The sequence below is a fragment of the Schistocerca piceifrons genome, chromosome 4, assembly GCF_021461385.2.
Source record: "Schistocerca piceifrons isolate TAMUIC-IGC-003096 chromosome 4, iqSchPice1.1, whole genome shotgun sequence".
NCBI lineage: Eukaryota > Metazoa > Arthropoda > Insecta > Orthoptera > Acrididae > Schistocerca > Schistocerca piceifrons.
The window spans coordinates 237,561,141-237,587,247 of record NC_060141.1 but is presented as its reverse complement, the minus strand read 5'-3'; the positions used below and the strand labels follow the sequence as shown (position 1 = coordinate 237,587,247).

The following is a 26,107-nucleotide window of genomic DNA, read 5'->3' as shown; positions in this document are numbered from 1 at the left end:
ACAGTTGGAACTAGGAAATACTGTAGAATGAAACACTTCGTTTCAAATAAAATGACTGCCTCAGCGGAAAGATTGATAAAGCCAAATTTCTTTAGTAAACTTGCAAAATTAACTTCACTGTTCTGCAAGGCGATTAATGCTTGACTGCTACAAACTTGGAAATAAAATAAAATCAGAAAAGTGAAATTAATAATATATTTTTGCCCTCCGTAATTATGTGAACGTATTTTAATTCATTTGATAGCTTCCGGCCACAGAAATCCGTTTTGTTTTCATTTGACGTGGGTGCTGTACACGAACAGAAGCAGCGAAATCACTTAACGTAAACATGGGTCACGTGGAAGTTAACCCCCTCCCCACTACAACTCTGTGCAAGCGTGAATCTGGCAGCTAGGGCGCGGGAGAAAAATTTTCCTCGTTTGCATCTGGCTGCTTGCTGCTACTACCGATACAGCTAACAGCCAAACTTCAAGTAGCGGGAGAACGTACTGCTTATACGCGAGTCAAATGCGCATGCGCAACAGCTCGCTGCCAATTGGTCAAACGAACCTAACGTGAACAGTTGTGACGTCATGCTCATAGCAAGCAGTTTATTGTTACGAAGAATTACAGTCTGCGCCCTACGGCCTTTGACATATTTTTGCTATTTGCAGACGCTTGTGCGTGCACGGTGTTTTGTTGTTGTAAATTGCACATTTCCTTTGCCACTAAAGCTTTATTATTTTCCCTCTCGTTTATATTTTCTTGCTGCAGTATCATTCTCCAGTAACAGGATACAATAACATTCTTTGCTAGAGAATCAATTCTGCAGTCAAAATTACAAAAATTTAACTGAAAGCTAAAACAATGAAAAATTCCCGGGTTTTTCCCGGTTTTCTCCCGGATGAAAAAATTCCCGGGTTCTTCCCGGATTTCCCGGTTGTCTCGGGTCGTAGACACCCTGATCGTGCATAAATCATGTGGATAAAAACGTAAAATAGGGAGAAATTAAAGTGTTTCGTATTTTTATAAAAGCCAATGCATTGTACATAATTCATGTGGGCAGAAACGTTAAACTGAGAAACTGAAGATGGAAGTAATTCCGAAAGTTGCTGGAAATATTAAACCATCTAGTTCCATTTAATTTTGCCTTCATCTTGTAAATCAACTAAGAACAAAGAACAGTGCAGATTCAAGACGCACACAACAGTCGATGTATACAGAATGCACACAACAGTCGATAGGACAACTCGTGAAACTCATGATGACGCGTGCCTATGTCACGTTGACGTAGGGCTCTCCTCACCTAGCGTGAAATGAATGCTACCCTTGCCATAGGGTGTACGGAACAGCAGTGGCTCGAGCGGACCGCGCCGGCAGGTTGGCAACCCTGCGGCGGCCCGTCTGGCGCGGCAACAGCCTCCCCGCAGTCTGCAGGCGAGACGCGAGCCTGACCGGTCAGTGCGTCAGCGCCCGCCACAGAGGCAAGAGTAGCCGTGGTGCGCCGTGCTGTGCTAGTGAAGTGCCGTGTTGTGCTGTTGTGATGCGGTCTCGCTGCGCGCTGCTGCTGCTGGCCGCGCTGGCGGCGGCGTGCTGGCCCGGGGGCGGCGGCTCGCTGTCGGGCCTGTACGCGGACAACGGCCTGGACCAGACGGTGATCCAGCGCGCCATGTCGCGGGCCGAGAAGCGGCAGGTGGAGCGCGAGATCCTCAGCCTGCTGGGGCTGCCGCGCCGGCCGCGCGCAGCGGCGCCGCAGCTGCTGCACAGCGCCGCGCCCCGCTTCATGCTCGACGTCTACCAGTCGCTGCTCGAGCCGCGCGCAACCAGGAGCTCCCGCTCAGAGTTCCGACTCAGCGGGCAGGAGCTCAGCGCCATCGACACCAGCGACGCCATCATGAGCTTCATCAGCCAGAGTGAGTTCCCTCCTATCTCGCTGTCCTACTGTAGTCCGATCGAAAGTAATTGACATTTGGCAGTTAAAAAAGCGGGCTAGACTGCTGCTGCTAACAACACACCAGTGGGAACATGGCACTGTCTGTTCCCACTGCCTCCTCCTGTGCACATACCATTGTGACTGTCACTTCTGAAATATGAAACATTCATGGCCAAAAAAATTTCGCCTATTTCATCGCAAAAGAAACGCGAAACCCTAATTAAAATCAAGAAAACCATTTTGACACACTTAAGACACACTATGGAGCTCTGTACTGTGTGTGAATTTCAGATTCTTTGCGTGATTTTTGTGGTAGATAAAAACATTAAAACGAATTTATCTCCCTGTGGAGCCAGGATGCTGTGATGGCTGTCTGAAGACAGAACTTTGTTGAAACAACATCACAGTTTTGGACCTCAGAGTCAGATGCTAACTAATTTAAATCACACTGTAGCATAGAGAGAGTACTGTACCTTAGACCCGGAGCCAGCCAAACCTACACCCCCATCCCCTGCAGCCCACCCGTAAACTTTCTGCACTTTTTTCTACGCATTTTTAGTAAATTTTATAAACATATACATATTAAAATGGATGTATGTGTATGTACTTCTGCATCTCGTAGTAAACCACTGGATCACCTTCAACCTAATGTGGTATGGTCTGTTGTCTGGAAAGAAGTACTGTAGGGATAACAACCATGTCGCTTTGGAGTAGGTGTGACGATGAAGAGGGGGTGACATAGGATGTGGACAGGGAGATGGGGAGGTGGATGTGGCCAAAGTAAGATGAGATGGAGGAGGAGATGGACAAGAGAGGGAGGAGAGTTGAAGACAGAGAGGAGGGCAGATGGAGAAGAGGGGGAGGAGGAGTGGAAAGAGAGTAGTTCGGAGAAGATGGATAGAGAGAGGGTGAGTAGGAGAAGCGTTCAGAGGAGGCAAGAGGAGTTGGGCAGATGGGGAGATGGTATGAGATGGGCAGAAAGGAGGATGGGAGGAGATGGAAAGAGACAAGCAGGAGAGGAAGAGTTGGACAGAGAGAGCGCAGGGAGGTAGAGACGGGCAGAAAGAGTGCAGAGCGGAAGGTATGGACAGAGGGAGAGGAGAGATAAAGAGAAGAAGGAGGAAATTGAAAGAGTGAAGGGGAGGTGGAGATGGACAGAGACACGATGGAGTGGGGATGGACAGAGAGAGAGAGAGAGAGAGAGAGAGAGAGAGAGAGAGAGAGAGAGAGAGAGAGTGAGTGAGTGAAGAGGAGAAAAACAGAGAGGGGGCAGGAGTAGTTTGTCATATAGGGGGGAAGGGGTGAGGGGGAGGACAAGGTAGACGGAGAGAGGATGGAGTCTGGATGGATGGGAGTGAGTGAATTGGAGTAGGTCAGAGAGGTGTCAGGAGGAGTTGGATGGATAGAGGGGGGAAAGAGATGGAGGGCAGTTGGAGGGGCAAAGGAGGAGATGGATAGGGAAAGATATTTGCGGTAGGTGACGTATGTGTAAGCGGATGTAACTGCAACTAAAAACCTATTTTTTTATATATAAAAGTGATGCACGAATCGGCAATGGTAAAACAAACCCACTAATTGATGGCACATGTAACTGGCAGTAGGGCTACTCACCTCATCGCGGTTCGCTCTGATAAGCACTTGCGAATAACGCATCCCTAAGGGCTCCATTGGCAGACACTTCGAACTGCCTGTTCAGTGAGATTTGATACAAGAACTACGCCGTTTACACAGTTAGTACAGCAATTAGCAAAGACACGTAAGAATTTCAGTGCATTAGCGTGTGCCAGATTGTAATTCGCGCTAGATCAACAAGAAAGGACCTAATACATAAGCAAGGACCCACTTCCAGCAATCCTATGAAATCACATTCTTGAGTAATGCACCCTATGACAAAGGCCAGCACATGTTTGTTTACACGAAGGTTCAAAAGAGATCTGAATATATCAACAGAAAACTAGCACTACGACTAAAGCTCCAAAATGTTGTTAATCGCTCAGAGAAAGCTTATTCTGGAATTCTTTTTTATGTACGTAAATTACTTATCTCCTCAAACTTTTTTGATTGCTTCCTCTACCGTCGCTTCCCTCTCCAATCGTCAGCCATCAGAAATCTGCAAAGATCAGAAGCGTGGAATAAACAGCATACGAAGCAGCAGCAGGAACTCCGTTGATAAACATGAGCGAGCGATTTAGGTGGCAGCAGTGCGAACCAACCGCACTGTCATCACATAAATAAAGTAGCGACAGACGTCTTTTCGGTAGGTAGTCGTTACTGTCTGATGATACTTGGACGAAAAAGACTGTGACAGTAGCCTTTGTGTAACTGGAGATAGTCACAGATACATTTTCGCAGGTCAGATTAATCAGCTTCACTTAGCAAATGATACAGCATTCAGAGGGTCTGCCTACTCGTAAACAAACTATATTGCGTCAGTAGCTATCGGAAAGAGATGAATTTCGCTCGCCTTCCGGCCTCTATCGAAACTGTTACTTCCGTCAGTCACTATGCCAAGATTCTTCTTGAGGGCTTACACACGCATCAATTTATCGGCCGACCGACCAGAGTTGCATCTACAGAAATGTTGTCGCTTAGAAGTACGCTACGACATTCTGTTTCGAAGTTAAAAACTTCCATTACGCATGTAGTTGTACCCGTAGTTCTTACTCAAGGTGGGCAAAGAGAAACTAAACAAAACTATACAACTACGCTTAACATCTAGTCGCAGCCATAGTATCACACTTTGCATGCAGTTCATCAGATCGTATGGCAACTGCGAGCGATCAGCAATCGATCGGTGTGATCTGTAATTTATCCCGAATATCTACATGTACATCTACATCTATGTCTATGCTCTGCAGACCACCATGAGGTGCATGGCAGAGGATATGCCACATTGTACCAATTATTAGGGTTTCTTCCTGTTCCATTCACGTATGGAGCGCGGGAGGAATGATTGTTTGAATGCCTCTATGCATGCAGTAATTATTCTAATCATGTCCTCACGATCCCTATGTGAGCGACACGTAGGGGGTTGCAGTATATTCCTAGAGCTCATTGAAAGCCCCGTTCTTGAAACTTTGTTAATAGACTTCCTCAGGATAGTTTATGTCTGTCTTCAGGAGTCTGCCAATCCAGTTCCTTCAGTATCTCTGTGACGCTCTCCCACGGATTAAACAAACCTGTGTCCCTTCGTACTGCCCCTATCTGTATACGTTAAATATCCCCTGTTAGTCCTGTCTGGTATGGGTCACACACTCTCGAGCAATATTCTACAACCGATCGTACGAGTGATTTGTAAGCGATCTCTTTTGTAGACTCATTGCTCTTCCCTAGTATTCTACCAATAAACTGAAGTCTACTACTTGCTTTACCCATGACTGAACCTTATCCCTACAAAGTATTACACCCTGAGTTAGCCGGTTCCAGCAGTGACTCATTGGTATTATAGTCATAGGATACTACGTTTTGTGAAGTGCAAAATTTTACGTTTCTGAACATTTGAAGCAAGCTGCCAATCTCTGCACTACGTGAAATCTTATGAAGGTCTCACTGCATATTTATGCAGCTTCTCTCAGATAGTAGACTTCATTATAGATAACTTCGTCATCTGCAAAAAGCCTGATTTTACTATTAACATAGTCTGCAAGGTCATTAATATACAACACGAAGTGCGATCAGTGACGTTGAGAATATGGCTACCGATCTGCGACTCATTTGTGTAGTTATTAAACATGGTTGTATAGTTCTGTTTGCCTGTATCAGTAGCTTGATTTTTATATTTTCCCCTTTCGAAATTAAAATCAATACGGTTTCACGTGTGTTATCCACGGATTTCTGCCGAGCGTTATGTTTCTGCCTATTTGATCCGTTGGTGCCCTCATTATTTCATTTCTCAAAGGTACCCATTCCTCTTCTGTGTCATTTCTTTTTTCCATTTCCATTAATTGTTGCCTAATGCTCCCCATGAAACTCGCTCAACCTCTGATTACTTCAATTTATCCAAGTTCTATCACTGAAATTTCGTAGCTTTCTGCAATTTCTTGAGTTTTAATGTGCAGTACATTTTGCTACGAGTTTCTAGCGTTGCGGCTTCCCTACATACAAGAGCATCATCCGCTAACAATTTCATGGAGCTTCCGACGTTAAGCATGAAGTCATTATACATACGCATACATGCTGACTCATCCGTCCCTACCGCTGTAGTTTTATGCAATCCGCAACATTATATCAGGCCTTTAAAAAACCACGCGCGAGATTTTCACATTCTCTGGCGTGGTATGCGCGAACTAGTAGTTTACAGAAAAAAAATTCGTGACCTTTTTGTGGGACATTTAATGTAGTTAAATTTTGTACTAGGGTTCGTTTTCGCTGTAGGCCACGGTTTCCGAGTTACTCAAGTAAAACTACAACAGCTACCTTCAAACGAACCTGCGCCCTCACACTCGTTGCTTGTCCCCGATACTCGATCATTTTTTATCTCTATTGATTGGGCTATTACGCCAGCAGCATAGACAGCCATTTCGTTAACATTATTAATTTTAACGCGCCCTTGAGCGTAATGAAAGACAAACGATTTTTGTAAACGTTACGCTAAAACTAAGTGCGTGGACAGTTTGATCCAAAATTAACCCTTACACAAGCCGGCCGTTGTGGCCGAGTGGTTCTAGGCGCTGCGACCACTACGGTCACAGGTTCGAATCCTGCCTTGGGCATGGATGTGTGTGATGTCCTTAGGTTAGATAGGTTTAAGTAGTTCTAAGTTCTAGGGGACTGATGACCTCAGAAGTTAAGTCCCATAGCGCTCAGAGCCATTTTTGAACCCTTACACAAGAACAGTAGTTTTGTAGTCAGAAGGCCTGTCGAATACAACGATGTGATTATTTATTTTATGCTGTTAAAGTTCATAAAACTCTGAAGTAAAATTTTCATAAACGTCAGTTTTACAATATGTAAGTGTTCGACCAAGCCGGCGGCGTACTAAGCCACTCAGTGAAGATTGAAAAGGTCGAATGTGTGAAATAATTCGTGCAGTAGCAAATTTTACTTCAGTGGTAGGAGGAAGCTCGATCAACACCATATTAGAAGTCCTGACTAATAGGTGCTGAGTGTGGGATTGTGTGTGCGTTTGAAGGTCACGTTTGTACATTTTTATTGAATAACTCGAAAACTAGCGCTTCTAGAAAACTTACCCAGTACAAAATTTAGTTGCATCAAATTTCTTAGAAAAAGGTCTTGTTCATTTTTTGCTATAGGACTAATAGTTTGCGCGTAACGAGAGAGAGAATATGAAAATCTCGCGCGTCCATTTTGTAGGCCAGATAAAATATTGCGAGTTGTCTAAAACTACATCGTTAGGGGCAGCTGGCTCACCGTGTGAACAGTAGTGGCCCTATAATTCTTCCTTGCATAGGCCCGAAGTTACTGTTACGTCTGGAGATTTCTGTCCTTTAAGAACAACGTACCATGTTGAGCTCTACTTATCGTTTATTACAAATACCTATAATTTGAGTCCCCACTAATTCTGTGGATTCCCATATCCACAACTGCCTTAGATATACTTATTTTGCAGTCTGTAGTCCAGAATTGCAGGTCAACAGCATCATATATATGGTTAGGTGATATTTTAACTATGTAGATGACAAACAAATTTTCGAATATACTTGGTTTATTATCGTTCTGTACAAACACCATGCCTTGGGATCGAGGCACAAAAATGTCTTGCTGCATCAGTGAGTGAGTGTTGTCTCCTTCACTCTAGATGCAATGCTGTCTTCTACATCTATATAGATACTATGAAAATCACATTTAAGTGCCTGATAGAGAGTTCATCGAACCACCTTCACAATTCTCTATAATTCCAATCTCGTATAGCTCGCGGAAAGAACGAACACATATATCTTCCCGTACGAGCTCTGGTTCCCCATATTTTATCGTGGTGTAGGTCGGTGTCAACAAAATATTTTCGCATTCAGAGGGGAAAGCTGGTGATTGGAATTTCGTGAGAAGATTCCGTCGCAAAGAAAAACGCCTTTGTTTTAATGATGCCCAGCCCAAATCCTGTATCATTTCTGTGACACTCTCTCTCATATTTCGCGATAATTAATACAAACCGTGCTGCCCTTCTTTGAACTTTTTCGATGTACTCCGTCAATCCTATCTGGCAAGGATCCCACACCGTGCAGCATATTCTAAAAGATGACACACAAACGTAGTGTAGGCAGTCTCCTTAGTAGATCTGTTACATTTTCTAAGTGCACTGCCAGTAAAACGCAGTCTTTGGTTAGCCTTCTCCACAACTTTTTGTATGTGTTCCCTCCAATTTAAGTTGTTCGTAATTGTAATTCCTAGGTATTTACTTTAATTTACTACCTTTAGATTTGACTGATTTATGGTGTAGCTGAAGTTTAATGGATTCCTTTTAGCACTCATGTGGATGACCCCACACTTATCGTTATTTAGGTTCAACTGCCAATTTTCCCATCATTCAGATATCTTTTCTAAATCGTTTTGCAATTTGTTTTGATCTTCTGATGATTTTATTAGTCGATAAACGACAGCGTCATCTACAAACAACCTAAGACGGCTGCTCAGATTGTCTCCCAAATTGTTTATATAGATAAGGAACAGCAAAGGGCCTATAACACTGCCTTGGGGAACGCCAGAAATCACTTCTGTTTTACACGACGACTTTCCGTCAGGTACTAGGAACTGTGACCTCTCTTGACAGGAAATCACGAATCCAGTCACATAACTGAGACAGTATTCCATAAGCACGCAATTTACACTACAAGCCGCTTGTGTGGTACAGTGTCAAAAGCCTTCCGGAAACAAATGCAGTCTTGGAAATAAATGCAGATCGGTCGTCTGCTAACGCGTCTGCCAAGGCCGTGACCGCAACAACCGCCCACCCAAGTCCTCCTACCAAAAAGTGCATCCTTAGGCGGAGGCCTTTGCTTTTATTCTATTCCCATGGGGTCAGACAAGCCCTGCTTCAGAATTATGATTCAAATGAACTATTGTGTAAATTTACGTTATGTTGACGGCTAATTAGACAAAACTGAGTATCAGAGGTGGGCATAAAATGATAACTGGATCCTACTATCGCGCACCAGACTCATCTCCTGATGTAACCGAAAGCTTTAGAGGAAACCTCAGTTCACTTGTACGTAAGTTCCCCAGTCGCACTATAATCATCGGTGGAGATTTCAATCATCGAACAATCAATTGGGAAAATTACAGTCGTGTTAGTGGTGGGTGTGATAAGTTGTCCTGAGAAACATTACTAAATGCCTTCCCTGAAAAGTACCTAGAACATGTAGTTCGGAACTCCATTCATCATGGAAATATGTTGGATCTAATGGCAATGAATAGACCAGACCTCTTTGAGGATGTCCACGTCGAAACTGGTATCAATGACCATGACGCGTTTGAGGCAACAATGGTTACCAAAGTACAAAGGACAACTAAAAGAAGCAGATATGTATGTTCAGTGAACTAGATAAAAAAATCAGAAGTGTCATATCCCAATGAAGAGCTTGAAACTTTCGGCACAGGGCAGGAACATGTAGGGGAACAATGACTCAAGTTTAAAAGAATAATTGACGGTGCGATGGATAGATACATACGCAGGAGAACAGTTCATAATGGGAGGGATCGTCATTGGTACACAATCACTATAAAGAAACTGCTAGAGAAACAGAGATTACCACATAATCGGTATAAAACAAAGCCTAAGACTATAGATAGAAAGAAATACTGAATGAAACGCGTTTGCTGTCAAGAGAGCAATGCGTGAGGCCTTCAGTGACTATCGTAGCAAAATATTGTCAAATGGTCTTTCACAAAACCCAAATAAATTCTGGTCGTATGGAAAGGCTATTAGTGTCACCAAAGTTGGTGCCCCATCCCTAGTGAATGAGACAGGAACTGAAGTTGAGGGTAGCAAAGCAAAATCTGAAATGCTTAGCTCCGTTTTCGAATGTTCCTTTACAAAGGAAAACCCGGGAGAATTGCCCCAATTCAGTCCTCGTACCTTGAAAAGATGAGGTGGAATAAGTATTAGTGCCAGTGGTATAGAGAAACAAATGAAATTGTTACAAGAGAACAAATCCCCAAGATTCGATGGAAAACCTGTCAGATTGTGTACTGAATTTGCGACTGAGTTATCCCCTCTTCTGTTTGTGATCTATCGTGCGTGCCTCGAACAAAATGTAGTGCCCAGTTCCTGTAAAGACAGAGCTCATACCCGTCTACAAAAAGGATAGTAGAAATTATCCACAAAACAGGAAAATCAGAAGCCAGTCTGAAGTTCGTTGGGAGGATCATAAAGAAACGTAATTCACCCGCGAAAGAGGTGGCTTAGAACACAGTCGTCCGACTAATACCTGTGTATTGATAATCTGGAACCCTCCTAGGTTGGATTAGTAGCAGAGACAGAGAAAACACAAAGAAGAGCGATACGTTTCGTCACGGATTCGTTTAGTAAGTGCGAGAGCATTACGTAGATTCTCATTCAACTGCAATGGTAGACGCTACAGGAGCGGTGTTGAGCAACATAAAAAGGATTACTCTGAAAATTCCTCAAGTGTAAGTTATAAGAAGAGTCATGTAACGTATTCCTTCCTCTCACATATGTTTCGCGAAATTACCACGACGGGACAATCACAGAAATTACAGTTCAGAAAGTGCCATGTTACTGATCGAAAGGTAACGGGTTCTGTCCCTGGTCAGCCCCACAATTTTTATGTCACTTTTCACTACGTTTACCTCTGACAACGTCTGTTAATGTGCAAAAAGGCGAGAGACACTTTTGTTCGTAGTCCACATTAGATTGCTGGTTCCTCCGTAACTGGCAAGGTAACTCAGTACGAATTACAGAGGAAGGCACCGGTGTAGCACCTCCAGTAGCACCATGCCTACTAAAGCACTACCGTGTTCAAACCTACCTTCGCACTGAGGACGGCCGTACCTGTGCGGAGGCTTAACAACAGCTGTTCCTGAGCACCAATAAGGATGGAGGCTTAACAACAGCTGTTTCCGTGCATCAGTATGGACTGGTAAAGGAGAGCGGGAAAGACAATAGCGACAGAAGTTGCCCCTGCCACGCACCGTAATGTACCTTGCCGATTGTAGATGAAGGAGTACGAAATTTTGTTCTTTTTCGAATTCACAGCCTCTTTATCTCCTTTAATTTTTTTTTTACCTAATCACGTGTCTCTCCGTGAGTTTTAATACATGCGCCCCTCCTCAAAACAAAATTCGTTCGACTCTGATCGGCTAATTAATAGAGTCTCCTTTATGTGGTTGTTGCTTTTGTGGTCCTCAGTCCGAAGACTAGTTTGATGCAACTCTCAGTGCTACTGCAGCCTCTGCAAGCCCCTTCATCTCTGAATAACTCCTACAACCTATATCCATCTGAACCTGCTTAGAGTTTTCATCTCTTGTTCTTCCTCTACAATTTTCATATCCCATACTTCCCTGCAGTACTAAATTGATGATACCTTGAAATCTCAGAATGGGTCCTATCAGCCTCTCTCTTCTTTTAGTCAGTCTGTGCCACAAATTCCTTTTATCCCCAATTCGATTCAGTAACTCCTCATGAGTTACGCAATCTATTCATCTAATCTTCACCGTTGTTCTGTAGCACCACACATCAAATGCTTATTTTCTCTTCTTGTCTCAACTGCTATCGTCCATTTTTCACTTCCTTACAAGGCTACGCTCCAGACAAATACCTTCAGAAAAGACTTCCTAACTGTCAAATTTCTATTGAATGTTATCAGACTCCTCTTTTTCATAAATGCTTACCTTGATAAAGCGTGCTGTTTGTACCCTCTCTAATTCAGCCATCATTAATTATTCTGCAGCCCAAGTTACAAAACTCATCTACTACTTTTAGTGTTTCGTTTCCTAATCAAACTTCCTCAGCATCAGCTCATTTAAATCGACTACATTTCAGTCCACATGCTTTGCTTTCGTTGGTGTTTCTCTTGTATCCTTCTTCCAAGACACTATTTCGTCGCCGGCCGCTGTGGCCGAGCGGTTGTCGGCACGGTAGCTCAGCGTGTTTGGTCAGAGGGCCGCACGCCCTCAGTAAGAAAAAAAAAAACTGATTAAAGGAATCAACTTGAACAGATGTCATGTGACGTCCGCCCAGACCAAACGCAACAAACATTATCGAACAAAATAAAAAAAAAGCGGTTCTAGGCGCTTCAGTCAACAACCGCGCTGCTGCTACGGTCGCAGGTTCGAATCCTGCCTCGGCCATGCATGTGTGTGATGCCCTTAGGTTAGTTAGGTTTAAGTAGCTCTAAGTTTAGGGGGTGATGACCTAGATGTTCAGTCCCATTGTGCTTACAGCCATATGAACACTATTTCGTCAAATGTCGAAGTTGCAATTTCTTCTCCCTGAACTTTTAATACCTTCTCCAAATTTTTCTTTACTTTCTATTGCTGTTTGCTCAATGTTCAATTGAATAACGTCGGGATAGCTTACTAATTTGTCTTACTCCATTCTCAATTGCAGCTTCCCTTTCATCCACTTCGACCTCTGTAACTACAGTCGTGCTTGTGTACAAGTTGTAAATAACCTTTTGCTTTCTGTGTTAAACCCCTACTATTTTTCAAAGAGTGTAGCCCAGTCGAAAGCTTTCTCTAAATCTGTAATGCTATAAACGTAGGTGCCTTTCTTTCAACTATCGTCTAAGAAAAGTCGTACGATCAGGTGTCACACTACTCTTCTTTGGAACCGAAACTGATCTTCACCGGGATCAGCTTCTTCCAGTTTTTTCGATTTTTCTGTAAATAATGTACGTCAATATTTTCCAACCATGACTTATTAAATTGATAGTTCGGTTATATTCACAGCTGTCAGCACCAGCTGTCTAATTGTTACCTTCTTCTTGAAGTTTGAGGATTTCCCGTTTGTCTTGTACATCTTGCACACCAGGCTGAATATGCGTTTCAAATCCGTAAAGTAGAAAATCATACATTCACATCGTGTATGGTTAGTTGGCATTCGGCCGTCGTCACTGTCGGCGAGCTGAAGCACAAACTCCCATTCTTCCTATTAACAACGAACCCAAGATGCGACGGTAATTTTCTTTTTTGCCGCGTTTGAAGTTTGAAATTGTTTCGACATAAACTTGATCAATCTGACGCAATTTCCTGGAAACTTGCGACGTCACTATTACGACGTTTTTGCGTAAAAAAAATGCTCATTTACGAGCAAAGTGTTATTGAAATCAGTGACGTTCTGATCTACCGGCGTCAGGTTCAGCGACATTTTCATATTGGATCGTACCGACAGACTAAATGTGTCGGCAAGACATTTAACGCGTCGCTTGGTGAAAGCAATGTACTGTTTTGTCACAGGCAAGTTTAAACGCGAAATTCATCAACTATCGTACTTTTGGCTTCACAGAGATGTAACCCAACATAAAGTATGCTATGTCTTAGTCTTTGTGACTGGTAGCGGTAATTTAATAAAAACCTTTACATATTTCTTGAGACAGTCACGGTCGAAAAATAGTCAAAATGGCTTCAAACGCTTTATAGTGGCTGACGCTGGATGTTCGACAGTCGACAGTCAACAGGTCCCGTAGCGCGGCCAGGAATTCCCTGCTATTCCCGTGGGCCCGCTTGGCTTTGTTCTCTCCGTCACCCCAGCCCTTATACAATAGATGGTCCCCCGACCCCTATACCTGCCAAACTGCCTGCCGCTGTTCCCTCGCTTACCGCTATCTTGTCGGCCTCCCCTTTTAACGGCGCAGGTGCCTCTGAAAGCGTCCACTTAGTCGAAAGCGTCCACTTAGTCCATCGGTGCATCGCGTTTACCTGCCGCCACCGGCTGTAAGCTGTGACTCGCCTAACAGTGCTGCGTAGCACGCACAATTTTTTCCACCCAACACATCTAATGAAACTGATTTACTGCAAATAAAATAAAAGTGAGGTGATTTTACAAGATATCCAACTGCGTGTGCGTTTTGCAAGCCACTGTACAGTACATAATTGATGCCTTTTTGTACATGTATTAGCGACTTCCTGCCTAATCCGCGCACGAAGCAAGGGAAAAACACAGTTTAGCCAATGACGTGCAGTTCCGAGTTCGCTACAAAGGGTATACATGCCAGAAGTTCGGAGATCGTTCAGATATATTTTCACCGTATTTTCGTAAAACCACCCGTAGTCGCAGAGTAATTGCATTTTATAAAATTTGTTACCCTTCACTTGTTTTTTAATCTGTATTGCTCTGCATATAAACACTAAGACAAAAATCAAAAAGAAAAAAAAGGAGCAGACGATGCAGCGCGAGAGAATTATCCGAATAGAACGGAAATTGGTAGATGTTATGTACACGTACAGCCAAACAAATGATTACAATTTCAGAAAAATTGGACGATTTATTCAACACAAGGAGGTTAAAAAAATTGAACTAGTCAGTAACGCATTGGTCCACCTCTGGTGTTGTATGGCTTGGCATTGATTGCCGGAATTGTTGGATGTCCTCCTGAGGGATATCGTGCCACATTCTGTCCAGTTCAGGATGTCAAATTAACCACCTTCCAGCCGTCGTGTTTCCAACCTTATTTTTTTTGGCTACCAGTTTCAGCGTTTTACTACGCCATCTTCAGGCCCCTGACCGACGTGTAGGAATATTCTACCTCGGCTGTGATCAAAACAGGGGCCAGCAATACTGGTATCAGTATATTTTTGCTACATCGATCACTTCAACCATCTGCCGACACGTCGGTCAGGGACCTGAAGATGGCGTAGTAAAACGCTGAAACTGGTCGCCAAATAAAATAAGGTTGGAAACAAGACGGCTGGAAGGCGTTTAGTTTGTCATCCTGTATCGAACAGTTGAGTCCCGCAACCGTCACTAAACAGATGGACATAGAGAGACTTCTGTGCAATTGGCACGTTAGATCGCCAAACCCCCGAAATGATTGGGAGGCCACCCCCCGCATGCTCCAAACGTACTTCAATGCGAGATGCTTTTAATAATTTCCACAAAGAAATTCTGTTCCGAAATCTGGCAGAAAACCCAAAGAGATTCTGGTCATACATAAAGCACACCAGTGGCAAGACGCAATCAATACATTCACTGCGCGATAACAACGGTGAAGTCACTGATGACAGTGCCACTAAAGCAGAGTTATTTAACACGGTTTTCCGAAATTCCTTCACCAAAGAAGACGAAGTAAATGTTCCAGAATACCAATCAAGAACAACTGCCAAGATGAGAAACATAGAAGCAGATATCCTCGGTGTAACGAAGCAGCTTAAGTCACTCAATAAAGGCAAGGCCTCCGGTCCAGATTGTATACCAGTCAGATTCCTCTCGCTGATAAAATAGCTCCATATTTAGCAATTGTATACAACCACTCGCTCACAGAAAGATCCGTACCTAAAGACTAGAAAATTGCTCAAGTCACACCAATACCCAAAAAGGGAAGTAAGAGTAATCCGCTGAATTACAGGCCTATATCACTAACGTCGATTTGCAGTAGAGCTTTAGAACATATACTGTATTCGAACATTATGAAGTACCTCGAAGAAAACGATTTATTGACACATGGTCAGCACGATTTCAGAAAATATCGTTCTTGTGAAACACAACTAGCTCTTTATGCTCATTAAGTAATGAGTGCTATCAACAGGGGATGTCAAATTGATTTCATATTTTTAGATTTCCAGAAGGCTTTCGACACCGTTCCTCACAAGCGTCTTCTAACCAAACTGCGTGCCTACGGAGTATCGCCTCAGTCGTGCGACTGGATTCGTGATTTCCTGCCGGAAAGGTCACAGTTCATAGTAATAGACGGAAAGTCATCGAGTGAAACAGAATAACATCCTGCGTTCCCCAAGGAAATGTTATAGGCCCTCTATTGCTCCTGATCTATATTAACGACATAGGAGACAATCTGAGAAGCTGTCTTAGATTTTTTGCAGATGATGCTGTCATTTACCGTCTTGTGAAGTCATCAGATGATCAAAACGACTTGCAAAATGATTTAGATTCCTTTATGGTGCGAAAAGTGACAATTGGCCCTGAATAAGGAAAAGTTTGAAGCTATTCACATGAGCACTAAAAGAAATCAGCAAAATTTCGATTACGCGATAAGTCACACAAATCTGAGGGCTATAAATTTAAAATTACAGATAACCTACATTGGAGCGATCACATAGATAATATTGTGGGTAGAGCAAACCAAAGACTGCGATTCATTGGCAGAACACTTAGAAGGTGCAACAGGTCTACTAAAGGCCTGCTTACACCACGTTTGTCCGCCCTATTCTGGAGTATTGCTGTGCGGTGTGGGATCTGCATCAGGTGGGACTGACGGATAACATCGAAAAAGTAGAAAGAAGTGCAGCTCGTTTTGTATTATCGCGAAATATGGGACATAGTGTCACAGTCATGATACGTGAATTGGAGTGGCAATCTTTAAAACAAAGGCGTTTTTCGTTGCGACGGGATCTTCTGATGAAATTTCAATCACCACTTTTCTCCTCCGATTGCGAAAATATTCTGTTGGCATCCACCTGCATAGGGAGAAATGATCATCACGATAAAACAGAAACCAGGGCTCGCACAGAAAAATTTAAGTGCTCGCTTTTCCCGCGTGCCGTTCGAGAGTGAACGGTAGAAAGACAGCTTGAAGGTGGTTCATTGAACCCTCTGCCAGGCACTTTATTGTGAACAGCAGAGTAATCACGTAGGTGTGCATGTAGATGTACTCAAGTAGAGAGAGAGCTGGCTACCTAGCTGGCCAAGTTAGGGTTTGGCAAGCACGAAAACAATCAGTAGAAACACTCGCCGTATGCGGGCGGGCATTATCTTGCTGAAATGTAAGCACGGGATGGCTTGCCACGAAGGCAGTAAAACGAAGTGTAGAGTGACGACGACCTACTGGTGTGCTATAAGGGTGCCGCAGATGATAACCAAAGGGGTCCTGCTACAAAGAAATGGCACCCCACACCATCACTCCTGGTTGCCGCCCCAGGCGGTGGTCGGCTACCAAACGGCTCGGTTTGGCACGCGACATTCAGGTTGGTATCCCACCGCCGCCTGGGGCGTCTTGAGACACGTCTTCATCTACATCTACTTGATTACTCTGCGTTTTCACATTTAAGTGCTTGGCTGAGGGTTCATCGAACCACAATCATACTATCTCTCTATCATTCCACTCCCGAACAGCGTGCGGGAAAAACGAACACCTAAACCTTTCTGTTCGAGCTCTGATTTCTCTTATTTTATTTTGATGATCATTCCTACCTATGTAGGCTGGGCTCAACAAAATATTTTCGCGTTCGGAAGAGAAAGTTGGTGACGGAAATTTCGTAAATAGATCTCGCCGCGACGAAAACCGTCTTTGCTTTAATGACTTCCATCCCAACTCGCGTATCATATCTGCCACACTCTCTCCCCTATTACGTGATAATACAAAACGAGCTGCCCCTTTTTGCACCCTTTCGATGTCCTCCGTCAATCCCACCTGGAATTTTATTGACTGGAGTAAAATTCCGTTCACTGATTAGTCTCGTTTCAAACTGCTCCCCTATGCGCAGTGAAAACGCGTCCTGTGACCCCCCCACTAGACAGTGGCGGGATACGGACCTGATTGTCGCCCGACAACCAAGAGTGAATGTCTGGGGTTCCATTTCTTTTCATAGCAGCACCCGTTTGGGTGTCATCCGCGGCATACTTACAGCACAGCGGTACGTCGGCGATATTCTACGACCCATTTCGTGGCCATTGATGGCAAGCCATCCTGGGCTTACGTTTCGACAAAATAATGCCCGCCTGCTTGCTGCGTGAATTTCTACTGCTTCTCTTCGCGCTTGTCAAACATTGCCTTGGACAGGAAGGTCGTCGATCTCTCCCCCGTTGAGAAAGCAGTTTGGCCAGGGCCCTCCAACCAGTCTGGGATTTTGTCCATTTAACGCGCAATTTGCACAGAACTTGGCACTATATCCCTGAGGAGGGTATCCGACAACTCTGTGAATCAGTGCCAAGCCAAGTAAGTGCCTGCGTGGCGCTCCATGTGGGCCAACGCATTACTAACTTGCTCAAATTGTGAAGCCCTTTCTGTTCAATAAATCATCCTAATTTTCTGATTTTTTTTTTCCTTAGAGCGTATTCGCACAAGAATGTGAATGCCCATTGTTTATTTAGCGAATGGTTTACAGAATTACAGTTACAAGTACGTATGTCATACTGATACAAGAGTCTCCAGAAAGTCCTCAGGCGCATTGAAACCTCCCATTAGAAAAATTTGTGAATTACTGTGCTGGTAAACCCCTTACGTCATATGATTTTTAAACAGCTGAGCTAAACTGGACGTACTCGGACATTTCTCTCTTTACTTATTCTGATCATCACTGAACTGACACACAATATTTTTAGCGCAACGCAATCTGACTTTCAATGATGCCTACAAGAGAATGGCCCTGACTAATAATAACCTATACCTTTCATGAATTCTTACCTCACAAAAATCTTCGTTACTCGAACTACTGCAATACAGCGAGCGCCAATACTGCCAGCTAAATAAAAGATTCTAACTACTGAAGGCACTAACTACTGACAGGCATAGTTAGCAAATGAAAGATTTTGATAGAGAACAAACAATGTATTTACCTTAATAATGTTCAAAAGTCATCATATATATATATATATATATATATATATATATATATATATATATATATATATATCAGTTCATGATATCCAGTATTACAAATTTACTCTTTCTGATGGTCACACGTCCAGATCGTCTGCTCTCAAAATTCTGCCATCTCTCTCAAAATTCTGCCATCTCTTTCGCCACATCCACCACTGCTGCCGGCTCGCCTCCAACTGCGCAACGCTACACGCTGTTCACATCCAACTGCCCAACACTACAATAGCAAAAATTCCAACAATGCAGCCGGTGTGGCCTTGCGGTTCTAGGCGCGTCAATCTGGAACCGCATGACCGCTACGGTCGCAGGTTCGAATCCTGCCTCGGGCATGGATGTGTGTGATGTCCTTAGGTTAGTTAGGTTTAAGTAGTTCTAAGTTCTAGGAGACTGATGACCTCAGCTGTTAAGTCCCATAGTGCTCAGAGCCATTTGAACCATTTTTTTCCAACAATGCAAACCAGCCACAGACTGCACACAGTGATTTTCATACAGAGCGCTATGTGGCGTTACCAACATAAAAACCTAAACAGCCTATTCACAGCATTTTCTTTGGTGTTTCTGCAGATGTTTGCCATTTCGTTTAACAAAAAAGTAGGTGGAAGCCCATACAAATAGCCCTTGTCACGTCTTTCGAGCGACGGCCAGTGTCGATAGAAAGCATCGATTTGTTTGTCGTTCCAAACAATTATTTTTTAACCGGGATTTTACGCGCTTATTCGATGGAGCGGTGCCATGTTAGTATAGTGCGATACTCGTTCTATCGACAAGCATTAAAAGGGACAGTAAAACACGAATAACCAGAACTCCAACAGCGCCAGCACCGTCTTTGTCCGTGCTAACTACTACCGTCATGCAACAGCGCTTCTCAGTCGTTGCTGGAGTACTGATTATTCTTCGTGTTTTATCGTCCCCGTTAATACGTATTGGACATCCGAAGAGTCCAGCCACTTGATTGCTGCAGGTGCTGATCCAGCGACGTCTTTCCAAGTATCCACGAATTTTCTTTTCGGGCAGTCGTGCAAAATGTGGTCCAGTGCTTCTTGCGATGTTCTGCAGTTGCATTGGTTATCGTCGGTCGTTCGCCATTTACGAGGGTGAGTCAAATGAAAACCTTTAATTTGTAATAACAGAGAGAAATTTCGCGCCGTTATCCTGTAAGTTTGTAAGCGTACTACAAACAGCGCGCAGAATGGTCTGTAGATGGCAGCATAGTGCAGATGCACACATACCGTCGCAGTATCAGTATAAAGATGGCCGCCCCACTTGCGACTTGCACCAGGGAAGAACAGCGTTCTGTTATTCGGTTTTTGCGTAGTGAGGGTGTGAAACCTATTGAAATTCATCGACGAATGAAGGTTCAGTACGGTGATACCTGTTTGTCACAGCAGCAAGTCTGCGAATGGAGTAGGAAGTTCGCAAATTGTGTGACTTCAGTGGAAGATGCTCCTCGTACAGGTCAGGCACAACGAGTTGTGACTCCACAGAACATTTCAGCAGTTGGAGCCATAGTGAAGGAAAACCGCCGAGTGACACTGAATGACATTGCAGCATGTTTACAGATTAGTCATGGGTCAGCAAAGTGTCTGCAAGATGGTTGCCACGGCAGTTGAATCCTGAAATGAGAGAACGACGCGTTGATGCTTGTGAAGAACTTCTTCGGCGCTTTGAACGAGAAGGTGATGGCTTCCTTGTAAGAATCGTTACTGCGGACGAAACCTGGTTTCACTTCCACCAACCGGAAAGGAAGAGAGCGAGCAAGGTATGGCGCCATTCCTCATCACCAAAACGAAAGAAGTTTCGAACAGAACCATGAGCAGGGAAGCTTATGCTGACTCTCCTTCGGGACGAAAAAGGCCTAGAGGGACCACTGTCACCAGTGCATCATACACAGATCTCCTAAAAAATCATCTGCGGCCTGCAATCAAATGAAAGTGATATGTATTGCTGTGAGTAGGTGTTCTTTTGCAACACGACAATGCAAGGCCCCACACTACCCGTACAACAGTCACAACAATCACAGACCTGCATTTCGAGTGTCTTCCTCATTCACCATACTCACCAGACCTTGTCCCAAGTGATTTCCATATGTTTGGGCCACTCAAAGACGCAATGGGAGGAAAGAAGTTCCGTTCTGATGAAGAAGTACGCCACGCAGTGCACGAGTGGTTGCGCAGACTGCGAAAAGAATGTTTTTTTTTTTTTTTTCTAAAGGAATTTATGTACTTTGTAAGCACTGGAGGACTTGCAATGAGCGTTGGGGAGATTATGTAGAAAAGTGATACAGCTTTGTACCACTTCTGGACAATAAATAATATTTTAAAAAATATTTAAGGTTTTCATTTGACTCACCCTCGTATGTAGTACTGCTTTGGGCATGACTTTGTCATTTCTGACACTGTTGAGGAAGCTCCATATATTTCTTGGTTGGATGGCCAGATCTATTTTACGGATCTTCTCATGATCGTAGAAGGACGTTCGCTGAATTCTCCAGTCTTCTCTTAGATTGTGGCTTTTGGGGCGAGTTTCTCCATTGTTTATCTAGATGCTTTCTCTAGATTTTAGTCGGGTGTGCAGTAAATTGTTCAGTGTTTCATGTTCTCTGGATCTTTGTCAGAATACTCTGTGCGTCGTTTAATTGCATATCTATTTTGTTGATATGTCATTAGTATGCGTTTTGTGTTTTGTTTGCACCGCTGACAGTACTTACCGTTGACAAAATGAATGCCCACTTTTATCCTTCACCCTCAGAGCTCACATTCAGTACTGCTTGCTTCTGTCTCGGGTTTGTGTTTTCAGCTGCGTTAGTTGTACATTAACTGTAATGTAGGAAAAGGTTTGCTAACGAAGAGAGTCGCACCTCGTGTATGGGTTCAGTGACAGCAGTGGAAAAGCGGCATAACGACGCTATGGCCTGTTTTTCCCTAAGCGATGGCAACCACATCGCATTACTTCTGCATTTGTGTGAGAGTTGTTAGATTATTCACTGTTTTGTGTTGTATGTCCTGTTGATTGTATGTTACAGGCTCTTCCATTGTTCTGAAGGAGTTTTCACAGAAACGAAGGTAACTGGGGTAGAAAACTGCTTAAATCGTATTTATACTATTTCTCTGTAACGGGTCCGCGAAAACGCCGGGTCCCATGTTTATAATACACTCACAAAACATCCGTGAACAGTCACCAACATTTCGTCGGTGGATTTAGGATTTACCCTGTTCGTGTGACTGCATTAAAGTTTCCCTGCAGTGATGCGCAAAGTTCGCTGCATGATTACCACCCTGTAGTCGTTGAATGTAGAGTGCTCACCATCACTACAAATTCTCGGATTGTACGAGCGCAAAATTTGCGGAAATAAGACGCTCTTAGGCATATTCTGATCGATGGCGATATTTCTTGAGCCAGTCTGTGTATGTGGGTGGCAGTCCTTCGTTTCTGGTGCTGTTGTTAGCAAGTCTACTCTCAGAAACGTGTTGATGATGTCCGGCGTCTGAACAAAAAAACTAGGAATTCCGTCGTGGGAAAGATAGACATTGTTGCTTATGTACGGGGAAAAATACAAGCAAGCGAATGAAGCACGACAAAAGGAAATCTACACACTTTATTTTAGATGGTTTACGATACTATTACAGAATGAAGAACCCAACGGATCCTAGTTTCCTAACCATGAGCACAGGAGGAGAACAAATGCCACCTTTGAGCTTCTTTCTTATAATTACCTTATTTAAAGAAATATTTTTATCTGTGTAACTCGGCAGTGGTTTGGCCTTGAATTCTAACGCTGTTGGTATCTGAGGTGTGGTACACACTATGTAGTTTTTTTTACGTGATTTAACGTTGAAACTAGTGATTTAACCAACTGTAAGTACTTACTATAGATTAATATTATTATGCATTATTAATATACCGTGACAATAACAAAACACAATTTTATTTATTTATTATTAGTCTCAAACCGGTAGTGCTTGAGGTAATTGTTTCGTCGACTGCCGTCAGACAATTTTGGTCATTCTCTAAGGAGATTCACGTTTTGTCTTCGATTCGCTTGGCCCCTAATAAGTTCTAGAGACAAATTCTTCTAGAACCCCCAACGTATATGTTTGGTTTTGGGATTAAAATCAAATTATTTGTACATTAATTCCTGCTACATTCATTCCCGCCATTGCCTGCTGTTCGTCGATACATCATAGGAGGCAGGAACTTCAGCTACAACACGAACAACACAATCTGTAAAAAAGTTTTGTCCCCATGAAATCCGAAAATGGTGGAGTGATCTCTTCGACCTCGTGTGTTTAACAATGATGGTGGAATCACTCTCCTATTTCTCCACATTGTACCAACCATTGTTGAAAGTTTATTTTCCTGTAGAATTTGGAGGCAAAGCTGCAACTGCTGTAATATCCCTACCAGAATCCGAAAGAGGTTGTATAATTAATTTAACAAAGTCATATGTGTTATTGCTAACTCTGGAAGGGCTATCTGACTGCTGACGTACATAGACTTCTCAATTCACGGTGTAATACGTGCTGACGGTCAACTAAAGCAAAGATTTTCAAACCTTACTTTGCCAGCTTTCTGGGTTCCTACGATCTGAAGGTGCAGTTCCAACGAAGCGCTTCTAATTTCGCGTCTAATGTTAACGTATCCACTGACTCAGAAGTATTTCTTACTACAGTGAATCACTAATTGATCAAGAACATCTCTAATTGGAGCCAATTTTTTCCACTTCCCTCCTGGCTGCTCGAGTATCCTCGTGAAAACGAGGACATCACAAGTGTAATTGGAGTCTTTCGAGTGATATAGTAGCCCGAAATTTTTTTATGTCAGTTTCATCAGATGGCCAATGGCTTTCAAAATTCAAGTTACTTGACTTGTAGGTTCCTGCCAAATACAGGAGCCCATTGCCATCATTTCGTGCTTCGTTGAAGATTTTAATATGTTTTCTTGTGAATACTTCTCTCTGTAACTTTCTATGTATGCACTTATTTGTAAACAGAACAGTTTGTTCAATACAAATGTAAAAAGATATAAACACTCTAATGGTGAAGCACATTGTTGGGTCTCAGCAACTACGCCTGGAAGATCGGTAATAATATTGTGTGACATTGTTCTAACATTAGAGCGTAGAAATTCTTTTCTCCGTTCAGTAGAACCATCTTTTCCCATGTAATAACTGTAATTATCCTCATCTTCATCGTTTTCATGAAATGGTTCAAAGGGCTCAGAGCACTATGAGACTTAACATCTGAGGTCACCAGTCCCCTAGAACTTAGAACTACTTAAACCTAACTAACCAAAGGACATCACACACATCCATGCCCGAGGCAGGACTCTAGCGGTTGCGCGGTTCCAGACTGAAGCGCCTAGAACCGCTCGGCCACAGCGGCCGGCGTCGTTTTCATCTCCTGACCTGATGATCCGTCGTGGTCACTGACAGTAACAGTATTCTTTTTCTCTCCATCGTCGGAATCAAGTAAATCATCAATCAGTGCAGCACTTTATACCCTTCTGGCCCGTAACTATCCATCTACACAATATTTGCTATTAATGCAGTCAAATATCATTTGTTACGCTCACCCCTCACACCACTTCCGGGTTAGTTGATGATCAATGGATGGGACTGTATATCCGTTTTTTAATTTCTCAGTCTCTGGGGGAACCAAGTTATTTCTCCAGCTTATCAGCGATGTAACTTGCACGGGCGTCGGCAGATTTTCCTGTTTGCAACAGCCGCTGGCCCCCCGCAATCACTTTCAAGAGCTCGCGGCCGCTCGCATACCACGTGGCTCCGCAGGCTGTGACCTACCACATCCCACCAGTGCTCCAGGTGTATGTCCCATGTAAATCTCCTCAAGTCGCTTGGAGAAGCTGCTTCTGCAAGTTCTTTCAAGTGGGAACAACCCCAACAAGTCGACTTCCGCAGGTTTCGCCAACTTGCAGGAATAGCTTCTGCAAGTTAGTGGAAACATTGCCTTTCGTCTTGCTGGAAGTTTTTCTCAGACTTGCAGAAGTTCTGTGTGTTCAGTACCAATATGAAGATTTTAGCGTCGGAAAGATAGATGGCCGAAACAAATGTACGGGCGCTGATGGCCGGGCAGTTGAGCGCCCCATAAGCCAAACATCATCATCGCAACAGTGCTTCCTCCTCCTAGCATTTCTTTTAAGGAACTTCTGAGGCAGCTGTACGTAAGCGAGTCATACAAAGTGTGCTGCGGTTTGTAACTTGTACTAATGACATACACCATCAGAAAAAAATTGTACACCCTTTTAGAGGTTTCCATTTTTCTCAAGACTGATTGTTGCAACAGTGCATATGGAGTACATGAAATGATTACGGTTACGGACCAATAACACAGGCGGTTCTGAGATATCAGGTATCGACCAGTGCTGAAACATTCATATTAGTACGTGGTGTAGCCTCCACGGGCGGCAATGCAGACGCTGACACTGGCATCCAGTGGACTGTGCGTATGGTGAATACTGTCCTGGGATATGTTACGCCACGACTGCTAGGCCTTTTCACGTAGTTCTGTGAGAGTTGTTAGCTGACGAGTTGCATGAGTCATTTCTCGTCCCAACATATCCAGTGCTCGACTCAAGACAAGTTCAAATGGTTCAAATGGTTCAAATGGCTCTGAGCACTATGGGACTCAACTGCTGAGGTCATTAGTCCCCTAGAACTTAGAACTAGTTAAACCTAACTAACCTAAGGACATCACAAACATCCATGCCCGAGGCAGGATTCGAACCTGCGACCGTAGCGGTCTTGCGGTTCCAGACTGCAGCGCCTTTAACCGCACGGCCACTTCGGCCGGCTCAAGACAAGTCCGGAGATCTTGCTGGCCGGGGAAGTTGCTGCACGTTTTGCAGAGCACGTTGAGTTTGACGGGCAGTGTGTGGGCGAGCATTATTCTGTTGGAAGAACACAACAGCCGGCCGTTCTGACCGAGTGGTTCTAGGCGCTTCAGTCCGGAACCGCGCTACTACTACGGTCGCAGGTTCGAATCCTACCTCGGGCATGAATGTGTGTGATGTCCTTAGGTTACTTAGGTTTAAGTAGTTCTAAGTCTAGGTGACTTAATGACCTCAGATGTTAAGTCCCTTAGTGCTTAGAGCCATTTGAACCATTTTTTCAACAACACAACACCTACTTATTGCAAGAACGAAAAAAGAACGGGTCTAACGACATTCTGCACGTATCGAGCGCTGGTTAGCGTCCCCTCCAGAAACATCAAAGGTCAAGGAGAGTTGTAGCTTTTCGCACCCCAGACCATGAAGACAGGGGTCTTGAACGAATGCACAGCGCTCACTAGGTGTGCCTCGTACGTCGTACGTATCACTTGCATACACATAGGATCTGCTTACATCGTTGAAGACCACAGGCGCGACATTCCAGCTCTCAGATGATTCTCTGACGACACCAGTCGAGCCGTGCGTGTCGATGTGGCTTGAGTGGAAGACGGGCTAGAGATGTGTGTGCCCATGGTCCCACAGCTAGTGACCGATTCGCAAG

The 26,107-nt window shown here is 43.7% G+C and overlaps 1 protein-coding gene across 1 annotated transcript in view; it reads left to right on the top strand.

Moving 5' to 3' along the window:
* The first annotated feature begins 1,421 nt into the window (after positions 1-1,421).
* LOC124795131 (protein 60A-like) overlaps positions 1,422-26,107 on the top strand; it is a 157,645-nt gene continuing 132,959 nt past the window's right edge. Inside the window, exon 1 of the mRNA XM_047259007.1 lies at positions 1,422-1,892. Coding sequence (XP_047114963.1) covers positions 1,523-1,892 — 370 coding nt within the window. The 5' untranslated portion in view covers positions 1,422-1,522. The remainder of the gene's footprint in view (positions 1,893-26,107) is intronic.